The sequence below is a fragment of the Ranitomeya imitator genome, chromosome 4, assembly GCF_032444005.1.
Source record: "Ranitomeya imitator isolate aRanImi1 chromosome 4, aRanImi1.pri, whole genome shotgun sequence".
Taxonomy (NCBI): Eukaryota; Metazoa; Chordata; class Amphibia; order Anura; family Dendrobatidae; genus Ranitomeya; species Ranitomeya imitator.
The window spans coordinates 689,515,669-689,535,780 of record NC_091285.1 but is presented as its reverse complement, the minus strand read 5'-3'; the positions used below and the strand labels follow the sequence as shown (position 1 = coordinate 689,535,780).

General features: G+C 44.7%; 1 protein-coding gene across 1 annotated transcript in view; it reads left to right on the top strand.

The window, feature by feature from the left end:
* Positions 1-20,112, top strand: part of LOC138677371 (very-long-chain 3-oxoacyl-CoA reductase-like) — a 69,132-nt gene that overhangs the window by 11,951 nt on the left and 37,069 nt on the right. Inside the window, exons 2-4 of the mRNA XM_069767442.1 lie at positions 18,328-18,374; positions 18,446-18,521; positions 18,813-18,923. Coding sequence (XP_069623543.1) covers positions 18,328-18,374; positions 18,446-18,521; positions 18,813-18,923 — 234 coding nt within the window. The remainder of the gene's footprint in view (positions 1-18,327; positions 18,375-18,445; positions 18,522-18,812; positions 18,924-20,112) is intronic.

Here is a 20,112-nt window from a genome sequence, read left to right as displayed (position 1 = left end):
GTCACATGACTGCATACGTCACCACGAAAGTGACAGGAGCATAAGTCATGTGATACGAGTTGTGTCACATGACTTATGCATGCGTCACTTGCGTGGTGACGTGTGCAGTCATGTGACCCGGAAGGAGAACGCGGACGATGTGACCTGGGAAACCTCCAGTAAGTTGCAATTTAGCTTTATACCTGTCTGCCCTGCACACTCGCAACATCCATGCCTATCCGACAGATCTTGGGATTATCCATATCCGTACAGCCCGTTATCCGCTCGGATAACGGGTCTGGACGGATCTATCCGCTTATTCCTAGTCACAATTACAGAATTACATAGTTTTGAAGTTGCGTTATTCTTGTATTTGCGTTAATTTATTATTTTTGAGAAGTATTTTGCAACATGTTTTCTGTTTGCATTTTCCTATTTGTCTTTGTTCATTTGCATTTTGAAGAATAAAAATATTTCTAACGATTAAGGCCTTCATCAGAGTCGGAAATTGCGTTTAGGTAACTTTTACCACCATCATCTGCTGGTCAGAGTCAGAATTCTGTGACTCAAAGTTACTTTTACCAACACATGCTGGTAAATGTAAAGATTTACCAATTCGCCCAGGTAAAAGTCCAAAATCGTTAGTTGATATGGAATACATCTGACTTTTACCAACGCTGTTGAGAAACGTTAACATTTACCAAGACTTCACCAGTAAAAGTCCAATTTTACTTTTCATTTTGAGCTTTTACCGACGGCCTCGGTGAATGTCCAGATTGACCAGTAAGTCCTAGATTTTACCGTCCTTCTGACTTTTACAGTAACATATACACTACTACACCGTGACCTGTATATACACTACTACACCGTGACCTGTATATACACTACTACACCGTGACCTGTATATACACTACTACATTGTGACCTGTATACACACTACTACACCGTGACCTGTATATACACTACTACATCGTGACCTGTATATACACTACTAAACCGTGACCTGTATATACACTACTACACCGTGACCTGTATTTACACTACTACACCGTGACCTGTATATACACTACTACACTGTGACCTGCACATACACTACTACACCGTGACCTGTATATACACTACTACACTGTGACCTGCACATACACTACTACACCGTGACCTGTATATACACTACTACACTGTGACCTGTATATACACTACTAAACCGTGACCTGTATATACACTACTACACCGTGACCTGTATACACACTACTACACCGTGACCTGTATATACATTACTACACCGTGACCTGTATATACACTACTACACCGTGACCTGTATATACATTACTACACCGTGACCTGTATATACACTACTACACCGTGACCTGTATATACACTACTACACCGTGACCTGTATATACATTACTACACCGTGACCTGTATACACACTACTACACCGTGACCTGCATACACACTACTACACCGTGACCTGTATATACACTACTACATTGTGACCTGTATACACACTACTACACCGTGACCTGTATACACACTACTACACCGTGACCTGTATACACACTACTACACTGTGACCTGCATATACAGTACTACACCGTGACCTGTATACACACTACTACATTGTGACCTGTATACACACTACTACATCGTGACCTGTATACACACTACTACACTGTGACCTGCATATACACTACTACACCGTGACCTGTATACACACTACTACATTGTGACCTGTATACACACTACTACATCGTGACCTGTATACACACTACTACACTGTGACCTGCATATACACTACTACACCGTGACCTGTATACACACTACTACATTGTGACCTGTATACACACTACTACATTGTGACCTGTATACACACTACTACACCGTGACCTGTATACACACTACTACACCGTGACCTGTATACACACTACTACATTGTGACCTGTATACACACTACTACATCGTGACCTGTATACACACTACTACACTGTGACCTGCATATACACTACTACACCGTGACCTGTATACACTACTACACCGTGACCTGTATACACACTACTACACCGTGACCTGTATACACACTACTACACCGTGACCTGTATACACACTACTACATTGTGACCTGTATACACACTACTACATCGTGACCTGTATACACACTACTACACCGTGACCTGTATACACACTACTACACTGTGACCTGCATATACACTACTACACCGTGACCTGTATACACACTACTACATTGTGACCTGTATACACACTACTACATCGTGACCTGTATACACACTACTACACCGTGACCTGTATATACACTACTACACCGTGACCTGTATATACACTACTACACCGTGACCTGTATATACATTACTACACCGTGACCTGTATACACACTACTACACCGTGACCTGCATACACACTACTACACCGTGACCTGTATATACACTACTACATTGTGACCTGTATACACACTACTACACCGTGACCTGTATACACACTACTACACCGTGACCTGTATACACACTACTACACTGTGACCTGCATATACACTACTACACCATGACCTGTATACACACTACTACATTGTGACCTGTATACACACTACTACATCGTGACCTGTATACACACTACTACACTGTGACCTGCATATACACTACTACACCGTGACCTGTATACACACTACTACATTGTGACCTGTATACACACTACTACATCGTGACCTGTATACACACTACTACACCGTGACCTGTATACACACTACTACACTGTGACCTGCATATACACTACTACACCGTGACCTGTATACACACTACTACATTGTGACCTGTATACACACTACTACATCGTGACCTGTATATACACTACTACATCGTGACCTGTATACACACTACTACATCGTGACCTGCATATACACTACTACACCGTGACCTGCATATACACTACTACCCCGTGACCTGTATTTACACTACTACCCCGTGACCTGTATTTACACTACTACCCCGTGACCTGTATTTACACTACTACACCCTGACCTGTATTTACACTAGTACACCGTGACCTGTATATACACTAATACACCATGGCTTGATTATACACTACTACACTGTGACCTGTATATACACTACTACACCTAGACCTGCATATACACTACTACACTGTGACCTTCATATACAGTACAGACCAAAAGTTTGGACACACCTTCTCATTTAAAGATTTTTCTGTATTTTCATGACTATGAAAATTGTACATTCACACTGAAGGCATCAAAACTATGAATTAACACATGTGGAATTATATACTTAACAAAAAAGTGTGAAACAACTGAAAATATGTCTTATATTCTACGTTCTTCAAAGTAGCCACCTTTTGCTTTCCTTTTGGTCTCTAATCTGAGCTGCTGTTAACCTGCGATTTCTGAGGCTGGTGACTCGGATAAACTTATCCTCAGAAGCAGAGGTGACTCTTGGTCTTCCTTTCCTGGGGCGGTCCTCATGTGAGCCAGTTTCTTTGTAGCGCTTGATGGTTTTTGCCACTGCACTTGGGGACACTTTCAAAGTTTTCCCAATTTTTCGGACTGACTGACCTTCATTTCTTAAAGTAATGATAGCCACTCATTTTTCTTTACTTAGCTGCTTTTTTCTTGCCATAATACAAATTCTAAGGGTCTATTTAGTAGGACTATAAGCTGTGTAACCACCAGACTTCTGCACAACACAACTCATGGTCCCAACACCATTTATAAGGCAAGAAATCCCACTTACTAAACCTGACAGGGCACACCTGTGAAGTGAAAACCATTCCCGGAGACTACCTCTTGAAGCTCATCAAGAGAATGCCAAGAGTGTGCAAAGCAGTCATCAAAGCAAAAGGTGGTACTTTGAAGAACCTAGAATATAAGACATATTTTCAGTTGTTTCACACTTTTTTTGCTAAGTATATAATTCTACATGTGTTAATTCATAGTTTTGATGCCTTCAGTGTGAATGTACAATTTTCATAGTCATGAAAATACAGAAAAATCTTTAAATGAGGTGTGTCCAAACTTTTGGTCTGTACTGTACACTAATACACCATGTCCTGATTATACACTACTGTACATTAACCTGAATATACACTATAACACCGTGACCTGTATATACACACAGCACATATCCGGTATATACACTACTACACCATGACCTGCAAATACACACAGCCCAGATTTATTATTATTATTATTATTATTATTATTATTATTTATTTATACGGCGCCATTAATTCCATGGTGCTGTACATGAGAAAAGGGGTTACAGATAACGTTTACAGTAAACAAATTTACAATGACAGACTGGTACAGAGGAGAGAGGACCCTGTCCTTGCGGACTTACATTCTACGGGATAATGGGGAGGAGACAGAAGGTTGGGGGTGCAGTGGTGGTGAATAAGTGTGGAGCAGAGTAGGAGGTCTTGGGAGGATCGGAGATTACATGAGGGAAGATATTGGGAGATTAGTTCAGAGATATAGGGAGGGGACAGGTTGTGGATGGCTTTGTAGATCCAGATCCAGTATGAACACCACACACTGTGACCTGTATTATAAACTACTACACCTGTATATACACTACTACACAATGACCTGAATGTACACTACTACACTGTGACCTATATATACAGTACTACACCATGACCTGTTTATAAACACACAATCCGGGATATGCATTACTACACTGTGACCTGTATATAATGCACTGTGAATTGTATATACACACACAGTCCAGGTCCAGTACATACACTACTACATCATGACCTGTATTTACACTACTACACCGTGACCTGTATATGCAATACTACACCGTGACAAGTAAATACCCACAGCCCAGATCTGATATATACACTACTACAACGTGACCTGCATATACACAGATCCAGTACATACATTACTACATTGTATCCTGTATATACACACAGCACAGATCCGCTATATACACTACTACACCGTGACTTGAAATTTTATTTGGTGGATTGGAAGGGTTATGGCATAGAGGACAGGTCCTGGGAGCCTGCTGAGCACATTCGAGCTCCGCTGCTCATTGCTGCCTTCGAGTGTAGCGAGGTCCAAGGAGGGGGGGGGCCATGGTAGGTGTCGAGTTTCCGCCTCTGCACAGGGGGAATCTCGAACCACCTCCGTTGCGGTCTCCCATTCTTCTCCAGCCAGAGTCAAGCCGGCTCAGCGGAGACGTCGGTCCTAGCGTCTGACTCAGGCTGATACTGGGCGACTGATTACTACTGTTCTTCCAGGCTCTGCCTTTGTAGCCAGTACTGGTCTGCGGCGAACAGACATCTCTGGGACTAAGTCCTGCTTTTCCCCTTCTGAGCATGCCCAGGGTAAGATCTCTCATTGGAGGTCAGGGGTCACATGCTCAGGTACTGTAGCAGCTCCCATTGGTCCTCTAGGAAGGTCCTGAAGTTGCTCAGGTACTGTAGCAGCTCCCATTGGTCCTCTAGGAAGGTCCTGAAGTTGCTGCAGCTATAAAAGGTTCGCATTGCCGCACGGCCATGCACTAGTATCAAACCAATGTCTATGAGCTCAGCGCCAGTGTGGTCATGTTTGGATGCGGTTAGCCTCTGTGAGGTTAACAGGGCACAGCATCTTGTTCCTAGCGACTCTGTGGAGTTAACAGAGTTCGCTTATACCGCCATATAGCGCCGCCAATTGCCAAGAGCAGGTACCTCTCCTGCATGGTGGACCCCAGGTTGAGAACGCACCTAATAATGCATATATATATATACTCGGTGCATTCTGCCAACCCTAACACACACAGCCCAGATGCGGTATATACACTACTACACCGTGACCTGTATATACACACTGTATATAGTGTTAGTGTACAGGTATCACCAGTGACATTATACACAGGAGCTCTGTATATAGTGTCAGTGTACATATAATACAGTGATCACCAGTGAGATTATACACAGTAACTCCGTATATAGTGTCAGTGTACAGATAATACAGTGATCACCAGTGCCATTATACACATGAGCTCTGTGTATAACATACAGGTAATACAGTGATCAGTGACATTATACACAGGAGCTCTGTTTAGTGTCAGTGTACAGGTAATACAGTGATCACTAGTGATATTATACACAGGAGCTCTGTATATAGTGTATAGTGTACGTGTAATACAGTGATAAGCAGTGACATTACACACAGAAGCTCTGTAAACAGTAGTAGTGTAGCAGAGCTAGGTTTCGTCAAACTCAATCTGACAGGTGGACACGCCCCTATCAAAGTGTATCAAAGTGTGTAACCCCTCCCCTCCCCTTGTCTGACAGCTGGTAGCCAGCTGTCCCTCCTTGGTTGATTTCCCCTTTTGATATAGTTTGATATACTTTAATTTGCTGCAGTTTGATATTATCAGAGTATTTGATACAGCGATTCTCACTTTCTATCATATCAATTAGATTCTCATTTTATATGAAGTTGTTATGAGTTTGCTGCAGTTATAAGAGCAATGTATTTTATTTGACAGCCACAACGGTCACACAGGCCATAATGATAGTGTATCTGCAGCATGTTATTTGGAAATAAAGAACACATTATAAGGTAGCAATGCCTCAGAGATCTAAACCACTACTAATTTAAAACATTTACTGTCACAGGCCGACAGACAAAAAACACACGGTCATTTAACACAGAGAGAATAAGACAGCGTAGCTAATTGTTAGCACATGTAAGGTAACAAAGGGGGAAACACATTTTAAGTTAGCTGTAACTAATTTAAAATATTTACTGTCACAGGCCGACAGACAAAAAAAACAGATGGTCATTTAACACAGACAGAATAAGACCTGGGGTAACACATTTTAAGTTAGCTGTAACTAATTTAAAAATATTTAATGTCACATGCCACCCCGACAAAAAAAACAGAAACGTGTCTCACTGCTAGAATTTTTTTGCAGAAGCAGTGTATTTCTTTTTTATATTTTTTAGATTTTCATATGTAGTTGTTGTGCGATTACATAGGCTCTGTTCATGAATACTTATGTCCATGTGATATTTCAGTTTTTCTTTTTAATAAATTTGCAAAAAAATTCTACATTTCTATTTTGTTCAGTCATGATTGAGTCTGCATTTTCCTGCTGACAGTCCATAATGCACCGCTTGTGGTTATGTTATCTCATCTAAACAGAGTGCAGTGCTTAGTAGTGTAACATAGTATAATTCGCAATATTATGAAAAATGACAGATTTTCATATGTAGTTGTACACCATATAACTAATATCTGTTCACATGTATACTTAATCGGGCACTCGGCACCTTAATCCTGGACCATTGTGTATATACTTTTATTCTATTTAATAGACCTTTTTGCATGAGATTCTACATTGATTCAATGGTACATAGTAAGCATATTGCTGCATAAATATTTATTTATTTTCATATATAGCTTTTACGGCTGACACATTGTGTAAATATTTTTACATGTATTCTGTTGAAATGTATTTAATGGGCTATATATTATACCACATATTGAGTGAGGAATTTATACAGGGGGGGGCATATTAATTATACACTGGGATTTACTTTTGGAAACTTACAAATTCTTTGGGAATTTTTAGTCTGTTAATGCTTATGCAAATTCATTGGAAATTATAAATTTATTATATTAACAATATGCACTCGTATTGATAAAACTTTACCTCAGCCACAATGACCCATGTAATTTTTGCGGAATTAAAAATTATACAGTTATTTCATATTTTTTGGTGTTTACTTCCATGAGAAATTATTGGGTGTATTGATATTGGAAGCGCCAGCTATCTAGGCCCAGTATTTTTGATAGCTCAAAAGTGCGCTTATACCCAATACGGAGCTTTTGATATTATCCTCAAGTATTTGTTTTATATTAGATTTTCTTAATTTGTTTTATTTTATATCCTATTAGACTTGCATATTATATGTATGCTGCTGTAGCTGATATGAGTATCAGGGCATTGTGTTTTATTCATGTTTTATAACACACTATGCCATTTTATATATTTTATATCCTAGTCATGGTTTATAACACACCATGCCGTTTTATATAATTATATCCTAGGATTCTCATTTTTACACGTGGATTATAACGCCAGTCTCATTATATGGGCACATTATGTATGTGGCCAAAGACACGCTATTGTAAAAAGTTTAAAAGATATTTTACTGTGTGCAAGATAAATACATCTCAAAGACATTTCAATACTATAAAAATTCTTACAGAATATAAAAAGTAAAAGCATTAAATAGTACAATGAACATACACCACCACACTTCAAATAGTATCACAAGTACAATTAACATACATCATCACATCGCTTCTGCTGTGTAGATACAGAGCGTGTCTCACTGCTAGAAATTTTTGCAGAAGCAGTGTTCGGTTATGTGTTTTAGAAAGTGCTGACCCCTACACATTTAGAATCAGAGTGGCCAGGGCTGTGTTAGGTGTGATAACGACCCACCCAGTACAGATAATGTCAATGGTATAATTCTCAGTATTATGAAAAATGACTATTTTTTAGATCTTCATATGTAGTTGTTGGGCGATTTATACCTTAGTCTTGTATTTATCTGGAACTGTAATTCTCACTTTTACACACTATATGTGGATTACAGTCCGATATACAGTAACACGCAGCATGGCTGAGTGTAATAAAAACGATCCTTAATTAAAATGCTATCCCATTACCTGTTACATGGGGCTGCGCAGAGCGCTGATATTACACATTTAGATTTTAGCACTGTCAGCAAAGGTATAATTCTCAGTATTATGAAAAAATGACTATTTTTTAGATTTTCATATGTAGTTGTTGGGCGATTACATAGGCTCTGCCGCTTAAAATGGAGCCAAATAGCTACTTTCAAATCTGAAAATACGACACTCACTGATGTGATTTAATATAGCACAACATGAATAAAACACAATGCACTGATACTCATAGCAGCTACAGCAGCATACATATAATATGCAAGTCTAATTAATAGGATATAAAATAAAACAAATTAAGAAAATCTAATATAAAAGAAATACCAGGGATAATATCAAACTGTATCAAACAATATCAAACTATATCAAAAGGGGAAGTCAAAACTCAGACAATGACTGTCATTTTTCATAATACTGAGAATTAATTATACCATTGACCGTCTGTTTTTTTTTGTCGGGGTGGCATGTGACATTAAATATTTTTAAATTAGTTACAGCTAACTTAAAATGTGTTACCCCAGGTCTTATTCTGTCTGTGTTAAATGACCGTCTGTTTTTTTTGTCTGTCGGCCTGTGTCAGTAAATATTTTAAATTAGTTACAGCTAACTTAAAATGTGTTTCCCCCTTTGTTACCTTACATGTGCTAACAATTAGCTACGCTGTCTTATTCTGTCTGTGTTAAATGACCGTGTGTTTTTTGTCTGTCGGCCTGTGACAGTAAATGTTTTAAATTAGTAGTGGTTTAGATCTCTGAGGCATTGCTACCTTATAATGTGTTCTTTATTTCCAAATAACATGCTGCAGATACACTATCATTATGGCCTGTGTGACCGTTGTGGCTGTCAAATAAAATACATTGCTCTGATAACTGCAGCAAACTCATAACAACTTCATATAAAATGAGAATCTAATTGATATGATAGAAAGTGAGAATCGCTGTATCAAATACTCTGATAATATCAAACTGCAGCAAATTAAAGTATATCAAACTATATCAAAAGGGGAAATCAACCAAGGAGGGACAGCTGGCTACCAGCTGTCAGACAAGGGGAGGGGAGGGGTTACACACTTTGATACACTTTGATAGGGGCGTGTCCACCTGTCAGATTGAGTTTGACGAAACCTAGCTCTGCTACACTACTAACAGTATACAGTGTAAGTGTACAAGTAACACACTGACTCACTGGTGACGTCTGCAATTGAAGTCTTCCATCTTCATCCAGTGCAGACCGCCATCACTTCTTCCAGCCATGATTCGTCTCTTCTAGTGATGAGCGAGTATACTCATCGCTCGGGTGATCTCCGAGTATTTGTTAGTGCTCGGAGATTTAGTTTTCATCGCGGCAGCTGAATGATTTACAGCTACTAGACAGCTTGATTACAGGTGGGGATTCCCTAGCAACCTGGCAACCCCCACATGTACTCAGGCTGGGTAGTAGCTGTAAATCATTCATCTGAGGCTATGAAAACTAAATCTCCGAACACTAACAAATACTCTGAGGTAACCCGAGCGTGCTCAGGAAAACCCGAGCAACCAGTACACTCGCTCATCACTAGTCTCTTCAGAAAATAACACATAGCAAATAGATAAATGGTTGCACTCAATTGTACTAAAGCAAATGAATGTGTGATAAATGAATAATGGCTTGTGAAATATGAAAAAACACATGAGATGCTTAGCACAAAATTTGGCCAAAAAATGTGAGCCCATCCACCAACGTCAAGGTAATCTCATGGATCGGATGGGTCCCTGATTTGACTGCCTAGTGTGAACACTTACCTCTGGCTAATGTCATGGTAAAGCCTGTATTTATGTGTTTTTCATATATTTCACAAGCCATTATGCTATTCACATTTCATGTATCACACATTCATTTGCTTTAGTACAATTGAGTGCAGCCATTTATTTATTTGCTATGTAAGTCTTTTTTGGTTATCACCAGTTCAGACTAGTTCTTTGTTCAATCAGTTTATCACTACTTGCTACAGAAAATAACAGTTAGCTATAGCTGATTGCTTCCAGAGCACATTCCCCACTATTTTCTCAGACTTCTACACTACATCAGCTGAAGAAGAAAAAAAGACATAGTGCCACCCTGCACAGTAGCAGGATCCCCTTTTGTTCTCCCCATTGGAAGACCGTAATCTCAAAAGTAAATTAAATTACCGCAGTAATAATGTCCCATGATTGGGCCCTACAGTAATTATGTCCCCACTTGCCACCATAAACCAATAATGTATGTGTGATGAGGGAGCAGCCGCCATCTTGGATATGGGGCATAATGCTGGCCTCCGATCAGAGATTGGTCTGACTCCATTTTGTCTCATATCAGAATTCACCTGGTCACTTGTCTGCAGGGACATGAGCACTCCTGGCCCCCACCTATGTGCTTCTTGAATGAAGACCCTTTAGGATGGTAATGGACTGAGACCAGTGTAGCAGGCAGATGGCACTTCAAAGCTTGAATGAGGAAGCCACGCCAGCAGGGGGCATGGAGGTGCCTGGGGGCTCAATTAACGCATACATGTCAGAAGGCTACAGGAGGACAGGTCTATTGTTTTCCCAGCTGGACCGTCTACAACATGAAATTATGAATTATGGATGCATCGTCCGAGGTACAGGCTCATAAAAATATCCTTATAGCCCTGAAGAAATTACGCATCTGACAGTGCAACTCCCGGGTCAGTGAGAGTTCTAGAACCTGATATATAGAGATCAGCCTCCCACAGCGATTGAATGGGTCCTGGTTTGATCCCTGTACGACCGGCAGAACAAACCACATGCACTGGTACCACCCGCGTACTGATCCGATCATCCTAAGAGAAGTTATTCCATTTATTAGATATTGGGAATAGATTCTGCAGGGAAACTAGAGGGTGGAGATTGTTAGCCCACCCAGGTACAGGGGGGATGGACACAGAAGGATTAAGAGTTGAGGACACCTGGAGAGTCACACACAACAGAAGATGATGATGAAATACGGAACAGGGCATATGCCAGCCAGATGGGAGCAAGCACATGCTTTTTGAGGGCTGCCCGACACTAAAAGTCTTGTACCTGTGGAACGCAGAGCTCCCCGGCCTCCACAAGCGACCTTCAACCTGGTAAATTGACCTCCAGCTTTATACCTCTAAGCCTTGTACTATTATTGTCATATTTTACTCTGACTGTAACTCTTGGTATATTTTTCTGTATATTTCTTGTAATTACCTAGTGCGCCCTTAAGGCAATTAAACCATAAATTAATTTTGGGCTGATCCTTTTATTCTGATTGCGAATCTTAGAATACCCAGCGTGGTTAACAGGGCAGTCTCCCCGGCGACCATTTGCTCTAGGTGCAGTTCCCTTATTGACCTGAGAGACAAAGGGGGCGCCGGAGAGCTTTGCCTGGTAGTTACATCACAGATTAGTGATCTGGGAGGAACCGGTGTCCTTCACAATATGTTCCTCATCCTGACATCCATACAGTAATTATGTCATCCCTTTAATTAATAAGGTGCCAGATCCTGGACCCCTTTATTTAATGTCCCCATCCTGGACCCCAATGTCCACTTTTATAAGGTCCCCTTCCTGGACCCATTCTAGTAATAATGTCCCCATCAGACAGAGCATGTCCCTATTATGTCCCCAGTAATAGTACAAGGTGGAACATGCCCTCATTATGTCCCCAGTAACAGTACCAGACAGAGCATGCCCCTATTATGTCCCCAGTAATAAAACAAGGTAGAGCATGCCCCTATAATTTCCCCCATAACAGTACCAGACAGAGCATGCCCCTATTATGTCCCCAGTAACAGTTCCCAATATCTAATAAATGGAATAACTTCTCTCAGGATGATCGGATCGGTACATGGGTGGTACTAGTGCATGTGGTTTGTTCTGCCGGTCATACAGGGATCAAATCTGGACCCATTCGATCGCTGTGGGGGGCTGATCTTTATATCTCAGTTTCCAGAACCCTCACTGACCCGGGAGTTGCACTGTCAGGTGCGCAATTTACAACTGCCAGAAATTCCTTCTCCATCGTGGAATAGGCCACTTCCCTCAGCAGGAGCTTCCAACTCAGGTACAAAATGAGGTGTTCATGACCCATTGTGTCGACCTGGCTGAGCACAGCACCGAGGCCAAAGTCACTGGCGTCGGTCTGTACTACGAACGGCCGCGTGAAGTCAGCTGCCTCAGTCCTTCCAGGCAGGCTGCTGAAAAGCTCCCGAAAGGGGTGTAGGGTGACCCCCAGCTGGGAACGTTGGTCCTCCGAGAGCTGGTGGCCAAGCCCCACATCCTCGATGGATCCACCCGCCTTGGCTTGCGTGAGCAGATCCAGGAGGGTTTTTACCTCACCTTCCTCAGGAAGGTTGCACACTGGGTGGGCACAAGCCTCCCGCTCATGATGTACCTTCATCATGTTCACGTGGAAGGCCTTCCTCCTTCCACAGGCGTGGTCCAGGGTGACCAGATAGGTGATGGTGTTGAGCTGCTGATGCACGACATATGGACCGTCCTAGGCCACCTGAAGTTTGTTTTGTGGTACGAGGACCAGTGCCCACACGTTTTGACCCACCTGGTAGGTCCTCTCACAAGCATTCTGGTCGCACCACCGTTTCTGGTCAGCTTGGGCCTGGTCCATATTTGCATGCATCAGCCTTGTCAAGGCCGTCATTCTGTCCCAGAAGCGCACGACATAATCAATGGCCGACACCCCAGGGGTGGCCAAATCTCCTTCTCATGCTTCCTTCACGAGAGCAACGGGCCCCCGTGCATGTCGCCCATACAGGAGCTCAAAGGGGGAGAACCCCCTTTGAGGCCTATGGAACCTCCCGGTAGGCAAATAGAAGGTGTGGGAGACACCGCTCCCAGTCTCTCTCGTGAGAGTCGACCAACATCTTAAGCATCTGCTTTAAGGTGCCATTGAACTGCTCACACAGGCCATTGGTCTGTGGGTGATACATACTGGCTACCAGATGTTGCACCTGTATCTGCTTACAGAGAGACTCCATCAGCTGTGACATGAACTGGGTCCCTCGGTCGGTGAGCATTTATTGGGGAAACCCCACTCTGGGGAAGATCTCCAGTAAGGCAGTGGCCACTTTGTCAGCCCAAATGGACGACAAAGCTACCGCCTCCGGGTACTGGGTGGCATAGTCCACTACCGTTAATATGAAGGATTTTCTGGAGCGGCTGGGAGTGGCCAGGGTCCTATGAGATCCACAGCCACCCTTGAGAAAGTCTCTTCAATGGTGGGCAGAGTTACCAGTGGGGCTTTGGGGCACCGCCCCGCCTTGCCCATCCTCTGACAGGTGTCACACGAACGGCAGTAGGCAATTACCTCGGTCCTCATTCTAGGCCAGTAGAAATGCTGCGCTAGCCTGGCCCTGGTTTTAGCGATCCTTAGGTGTCCGGCCATGGAAATCTTGTGTGCTATCCGCAACAATTCCACCCTGAATGGATAGGGTACCACTAACTGTCAGTCCCTGGGCCACGCCTCTGGTGAACCCTGCTGGACCGTTACCCGGTACAGCCGTCCCTGATCCCAGACCACCCGCTCGCGGTCTGACTCCCTGGGAGGCTGTGCCGCCTGCTCCTTGAGAGCTTTCAGGCTAGCGTCAGCTTCCAACGCTGCCTGAAATCCCTGACTTGATGTGGCAAGAATGGACGACACTGCCACATCCGCTGTCAGATCCCCGGGATCTGTCTCCTGGCGGCTGTCTGACTCGGCAGCCACTTGGTTGGAGAGGGGGAAGCCGTCGGACCTCTGCAAGGCTCCTTGGGCTCTGGCGATCCCACTCCTGGTGACAGCGGCCATGACCGCTGTGCCCATGGGTAGTGCATGCTTCCCCTTGGCTCCTGACCAAGTCGCTGGGTCAGGCAGACTTCCCTGGCCTCCTGACATCCCAGATATGGGGAACTCCTGCCCTGGGGTCTTACCTGGTGGCTCCTCTCCTGGGACGCCCCCTCCCCCCATGGCCTGTTCCTCTTCCTGCAGAGGCCCTAGACTTAGCAGGCTGGATTCACTTAGGGGCCCTACACTGCCCATAGCAGCCCCTCCCTCCACCTCTTCCCTACAGTCTCCTCACCTGTCCTCACCATGAGCCCTGTGTGTGTGTGGTGTCAGTGGATGGATTACACTCAGATTTCACTCCCTCCTCTACTGTTGGAGGCACATTCAACACATCAACACCGGCATTCACAGTAGAGTCATGCCATTCTTGGGGAGCCGAACTTGGGGGTTCAGTGGCCACATACTGAGACACTAGCCGCCCGAAATCGGTCCCAAGTAACACATTGGCAGGAATATTTGGCGATACTTCCAACTCCCGCATTCCCCTCCCGGAGCCCCAGTCCAAAAACACCTTGGTGACCAGCAGCGCCGGTTCCACGCCTTCAATTCTGGAGAAGGAAAGGGTTTTCCCCGGTACCAAGTCTTGAGCGGACACCACCTCAGGACGTACCAGGGTTCGTTCAGCACCTGTGTCCCGCAGTCCCATGGCCACTGAGCGGCCTATGGTACTTGTCCAGGGACCTCCCACCACCCCCTCCCACACATAAAATAGTGTACAGTTGTTGGGACAGGGATGGGGCCTTATGACGCTGGGGACACGCATCCTTGAAGTGTCCCGGCTGATTGCAGTGATGACAACGTCTGGGTTCTGCGCCTCGCCTGGAGAGGGCAGCAGGGGGGTACACCCCTTGCACTCTGGGGGCTGGGGAAACAGGGGCAGGATTGGGCTTACCCCCTCTCCAGGTGCTGCTGGCAGGCTTCTTTGGCTCAGGCGCCCTGTTATTGGCACACACATCTGCCCGGGCGGCTGTAGCAGAACCCTTTGGTTTCCAGGCACAGAGGAACTGCTGGAGATCCTCTGGGCAGTTCCACAAGAACTGCTCCGTGACGAACAGTTCCTGGACCTCCTGGCGGGTGGTGAGTGCTAGACCCGAGGTCCAGCGCTCTGCAGCTCTCAGCAACACCCGCATGTGGTCGGTCCAGGTATCCTTTGGGTCCTGCTGCAGGCTGCGGAAATTCTTGCGGTAGGACTCCGGGGTGAGGTTGTAGTGCTGGATCAGGGCCCGCTTGATGCTGCTATAGTACTGCTTTGCCCCGGCAGGTAATTCCCCCAAAACTTCCGGGGACTTACCCCTCAAACGGGGGTCAGGTATCTTGTCCACTGATGCGGGGCCAGATGGTGTTGGAGGCAGGTCCTTTCAAAGGCCAGCAGGAAGGAATCCAGGTCTCCATCCTTCTCAAGCAGAGGGAAGTCCTCAGCCCGAACTTTGGAAGGCTTGGACTCAGGTGGTGTTGGGGCGTCCAGCGGGAGCCCGTGTTGAGCCATCGCCAGTCGATGCTGGCTGCTTTCTCTGCTGCCCGCTCTGCAGCTTTCTTTATCCGCTCCCCTGCTTCATGGCGTTCTGCACGCTCTGCATCCGCTGCTTCACGGCGTTCTGCACGCTCTGCCTCTGCTGCTTTCTCTGCAGCGGCTATGAGTTTTACATAGGCATCTTTGTTACCCACCTCGAGACGTGCCGCTGCAACAAGGGCCGTTGATGTGGACAGGCTGGGGCGGGTAGGTGATGGGTAGTCCCTTGCCGGACTAAGTACGGGTGGCTAGTTTTTGGGGAGTCGTGGCTGAGCTCCCCCTCGCCTTGAACGGTACCGTCCACCACCACCTCCTCATAGAGCATAGCACTGGCCTGCGCCCTCACCGCACTCCTTGTGCCCTCCGCCATCTTTGGAACCTCTAGTTACTGACCCAGCTGTAACCCTGACCTTGCACACAACTTATTATATCTACACTCTGACCGTCTAGTGCTGGGCTGACCTTAAGACCCCAGCAGTGGAAGTTACGGCTGGTAGTCTTTAGTGTCTGGGAGTAGGGGTCCCGCGCACGCTATTACTCTAATCGCACCACACTGCCACCTCTGTGAAGGAAACTGGTTCCTCCCACGTCACCAATCAATGACGTAACTACCAGACACAGCTCTCCGGTGCCCCTTTTAGTCTCTCAGGTCAATAAGGGAACTGCACCTAGAGCAAATGGCCGCCGGGGAGACTGCCCTGTTAACCACGCTGGGTATTCTAAGATTCGCAATCAGAATAAAAGGATCAGCCCAAAATTAATTTATGGTTTAATTGCCTTAAGGGCGCACTAGGTAACTACAAGAAACATACAGAAAAATACACCAAGAGTTACAGTCAGAGTAAAATATAACAATAATAGTACAAGGCTTAGAGGTATAAAGCTGGAGGTCAATTTATCAGGTTGAAGGTCGCTTGTGGAGGCCGGGGAGCTCTGCGCTCCACAGGTACAAGACTTCTAGTGCCAGGCAGCCCCCAGAAAGCATGTGCTTGCTCCCCTCTGGCTGGCATGCCCTGTTCCTTATTTTCATCATCATCTTCTCATGTGTCTCACTCTCCATGTGTCCTCAGCTCTTAATCCTTCTGTGTCCCTCCCCCCTGTAACTGGGTGGGCTAAACAATCTCCACCCTCTAGCTTCCCTGCTGGATCTATTCCTAATAATAAATGGAATAACTTCTCTCAGGATGATCGGATCAGTACGCGGGCGGTACCAGTGCATGTGGTTTGTTCTGCCGCTCATACAGGGATCAAACCTGGACCCATTCGATCGCTGTGGGAGGCTGATCTCTATATCTCAGGTTCCAGAACCCTCACTGACCCGGGAGTTGCACTGTCAGGTGTGCAATTTTTTTCAGGGCTATGAGGATATTTTTTATGAGCCTGTACCTCGGACGATGCGTCCATAATTCATAATTTCATGTTGTAGACGGTCCGGCTGGGAAGACAATAGACGTGTATCCTGTAACCACCAGACATGTATACTTTAATTGAGCCCCCATGGACCTACATGCACCCTGCTGGCGTGGCTTCCTCACTCAATCTTTGAAGTGCCATATGCCTGCTACACTGGCCAAGTCCATTACCATACTAAAGGGTCTTCATTCAGGTAGGAAAAAGGTGGGGGCCAGGAGTGCTCATGTCCCTGCAGACATGTGACAAGGGGAATTCTGATAGGAGACAAAATTGCGTCAGGCCAATCTCAGGCAGGAGGCCAGCATTATGCCCCATATCAAAGATGGCCGCTGTTCCCTCATCACACCCCCAGTAACAGTACCAGGTAGAGCATGCCCATATTGTGTTCATAGGACCATACAGAGCACGCCCCTATTATGTCCCCAGTACCAGTGCCAGACAGAGCATGCCACGTCTGTGTTCCTAGTACCAGTGCCAGTCAGAGTGGCCGCAGTAGCAGTGTTGGCATCAATAACACATCAGTTGTGTTTGTCCCGGTGGTCCTCATTGTGACAGTCCACACAATCCCACACATGAATAATGAATCAGATCAGGTCCTGGGTGCCCCCTTCTGGTTAGTTTGGGTAATTCCTGTTCTGTCTCATGTCTGCACTGAACAGTCGTAGTTGTCACGTGAGACCCCCAACTATAACATCTATCCAAGGGCGGAGAACCCAAGCATTCCCTGGTATTTAGCGTGGCCATATGTGACTCGATCACGGAGTTTCCATTCATTGATATTAATCAGAGACGATGATATCGGTAAAGAAGTAAAACAATGTATCAAATGTAACAATGGAGCCTTCATTCCTCCCACAGTGGTGACTGGAGCAACTTATGGAATCGGGAAGTCCTATGCGCTGGAGGTCAGTAGCCCGAGGTCAGTCAGTCTATCCACAGCTTATAGGGGTCTCACCATTCTGCCTCTTCTCTGTAGTTGGCCAGGAGGGGTTTGGATGTCATCCTCATCAGTCGGTCTATGGAGAAGCTACAGAAAGTGGCATCAGAGATCGGTAAGTGGCAAAAGGTTCCCTTCCACGATACAAAGTCAATATCCACAGTAGATACAAGATGGATCACTTCTTCCAACAGTTGGCGCAAAGGTGAGTGCTCAGACTGTTACATGCGGCCACCTCTCAACCCCTACAAGCACACGGTGGGACCCCATGTCAGGATGGATGTGGGACCTGCATGTATCAGATATTTACAAGGGTTGCCATGAATTTCCGAGATGTGGCAACCCCTTTAAAAGATCCAATGCCGAGAGATTTCAATAAATTCTCCTATATTTCTTCTATCCATAGAAAATGAGACTGGACGAAAAACCAAGATCATCCAGCTGGACTTCACGGGAGGATCAGAGATTTATCCAAAGGTGGAGAAAGCCTTGAAGGACTTGGATATTGGAGTTCTAGGTAGGGCCTGGAGGTGCAACCTTATAAAATATGGGGTGAAAATCCCATGTCCCTTCCAATGAGACTATAAACCTCCCACAGACCCCACTCCTGACTGCTCCATCCACAGAACGTTCTCGCACCACTCGGGCATCATCTGGAAATTTCTCCCACACTTTGGCATCAGTGATTCTTGATGGTACCTGATACAGCATAGGGTATATAATGCAGCCCAACAGTATACAGGTGAAACCAGAAGTTTCCATCCACAATATAAAAAGACACATCTTTATGTTTTACTCAATATCTGACGTGAAATCAGAATAAACCTTTCCCGTTTTAGGTCAGTTAGGATTACCATAATTATTAATATTTGCCAAATGCCAGACCAATGAGAGAATGTTTTACGGCATTTTTATTACTTACTGCAAAGTCAAACGTATACATACACTAAGATTAGTTTGCCTTTAAACAATTCTGGAGTGCTCATATGATGAGGTCATGTGTTTGGAAGCTTCTGATAGATTTTTTTGGCAACATCTGAGTTAATTAGCGACACACTTGTGGATGTATTCTAATGCACACCTGAAACCCACTGCTTCTTTATGTAGCATCATGGGGAAGTCTCAAGAAATCAGCCAAGATGTCAATCAGTAAGAGAATTGTGGACTTGCACAAGTTTTGCTCACCCTTGGGTACAATTTCAAAACACCTGAAGGTGCCTCGTTCATCTGTACAAACAATTATACGAAAGTACAAACATGATGGGAATGTCAAGCCATCATATCACTCAGGAAGGAGACGGGTTCTGTGTCCCAGAGGTGAACGTGCTTTGGTCCGACATGTGCATATCAACCCAAGGACAAAAGCAAAAGGCCTTGTGAAGATGATGGTGGAAGCTGTTAACATTGTGTCAATATCCACAATGAAATGAGTGCTGTATCAACATAGGCTGAAAGGCCACTTTGCCAGGAAGAAGCCATTACTTCAAAAGAAACATAAAAAAGCAAGATCAATTTTTGCAAATGCACACAGGAACAAAGACCATAATTTTTGGAGACATGTCCTGTGGTCTGATGAAACTATAATTGAACTTTTTGGGCATAATGACCATCGTTAGGTTTGGAGGAAAAAGGGAGAAGCTTGGAAGCCTAAGAACACCATCCCGACTGTGAAACACGGTGGCGGCAGCATCATGTTGTGGTGTTGT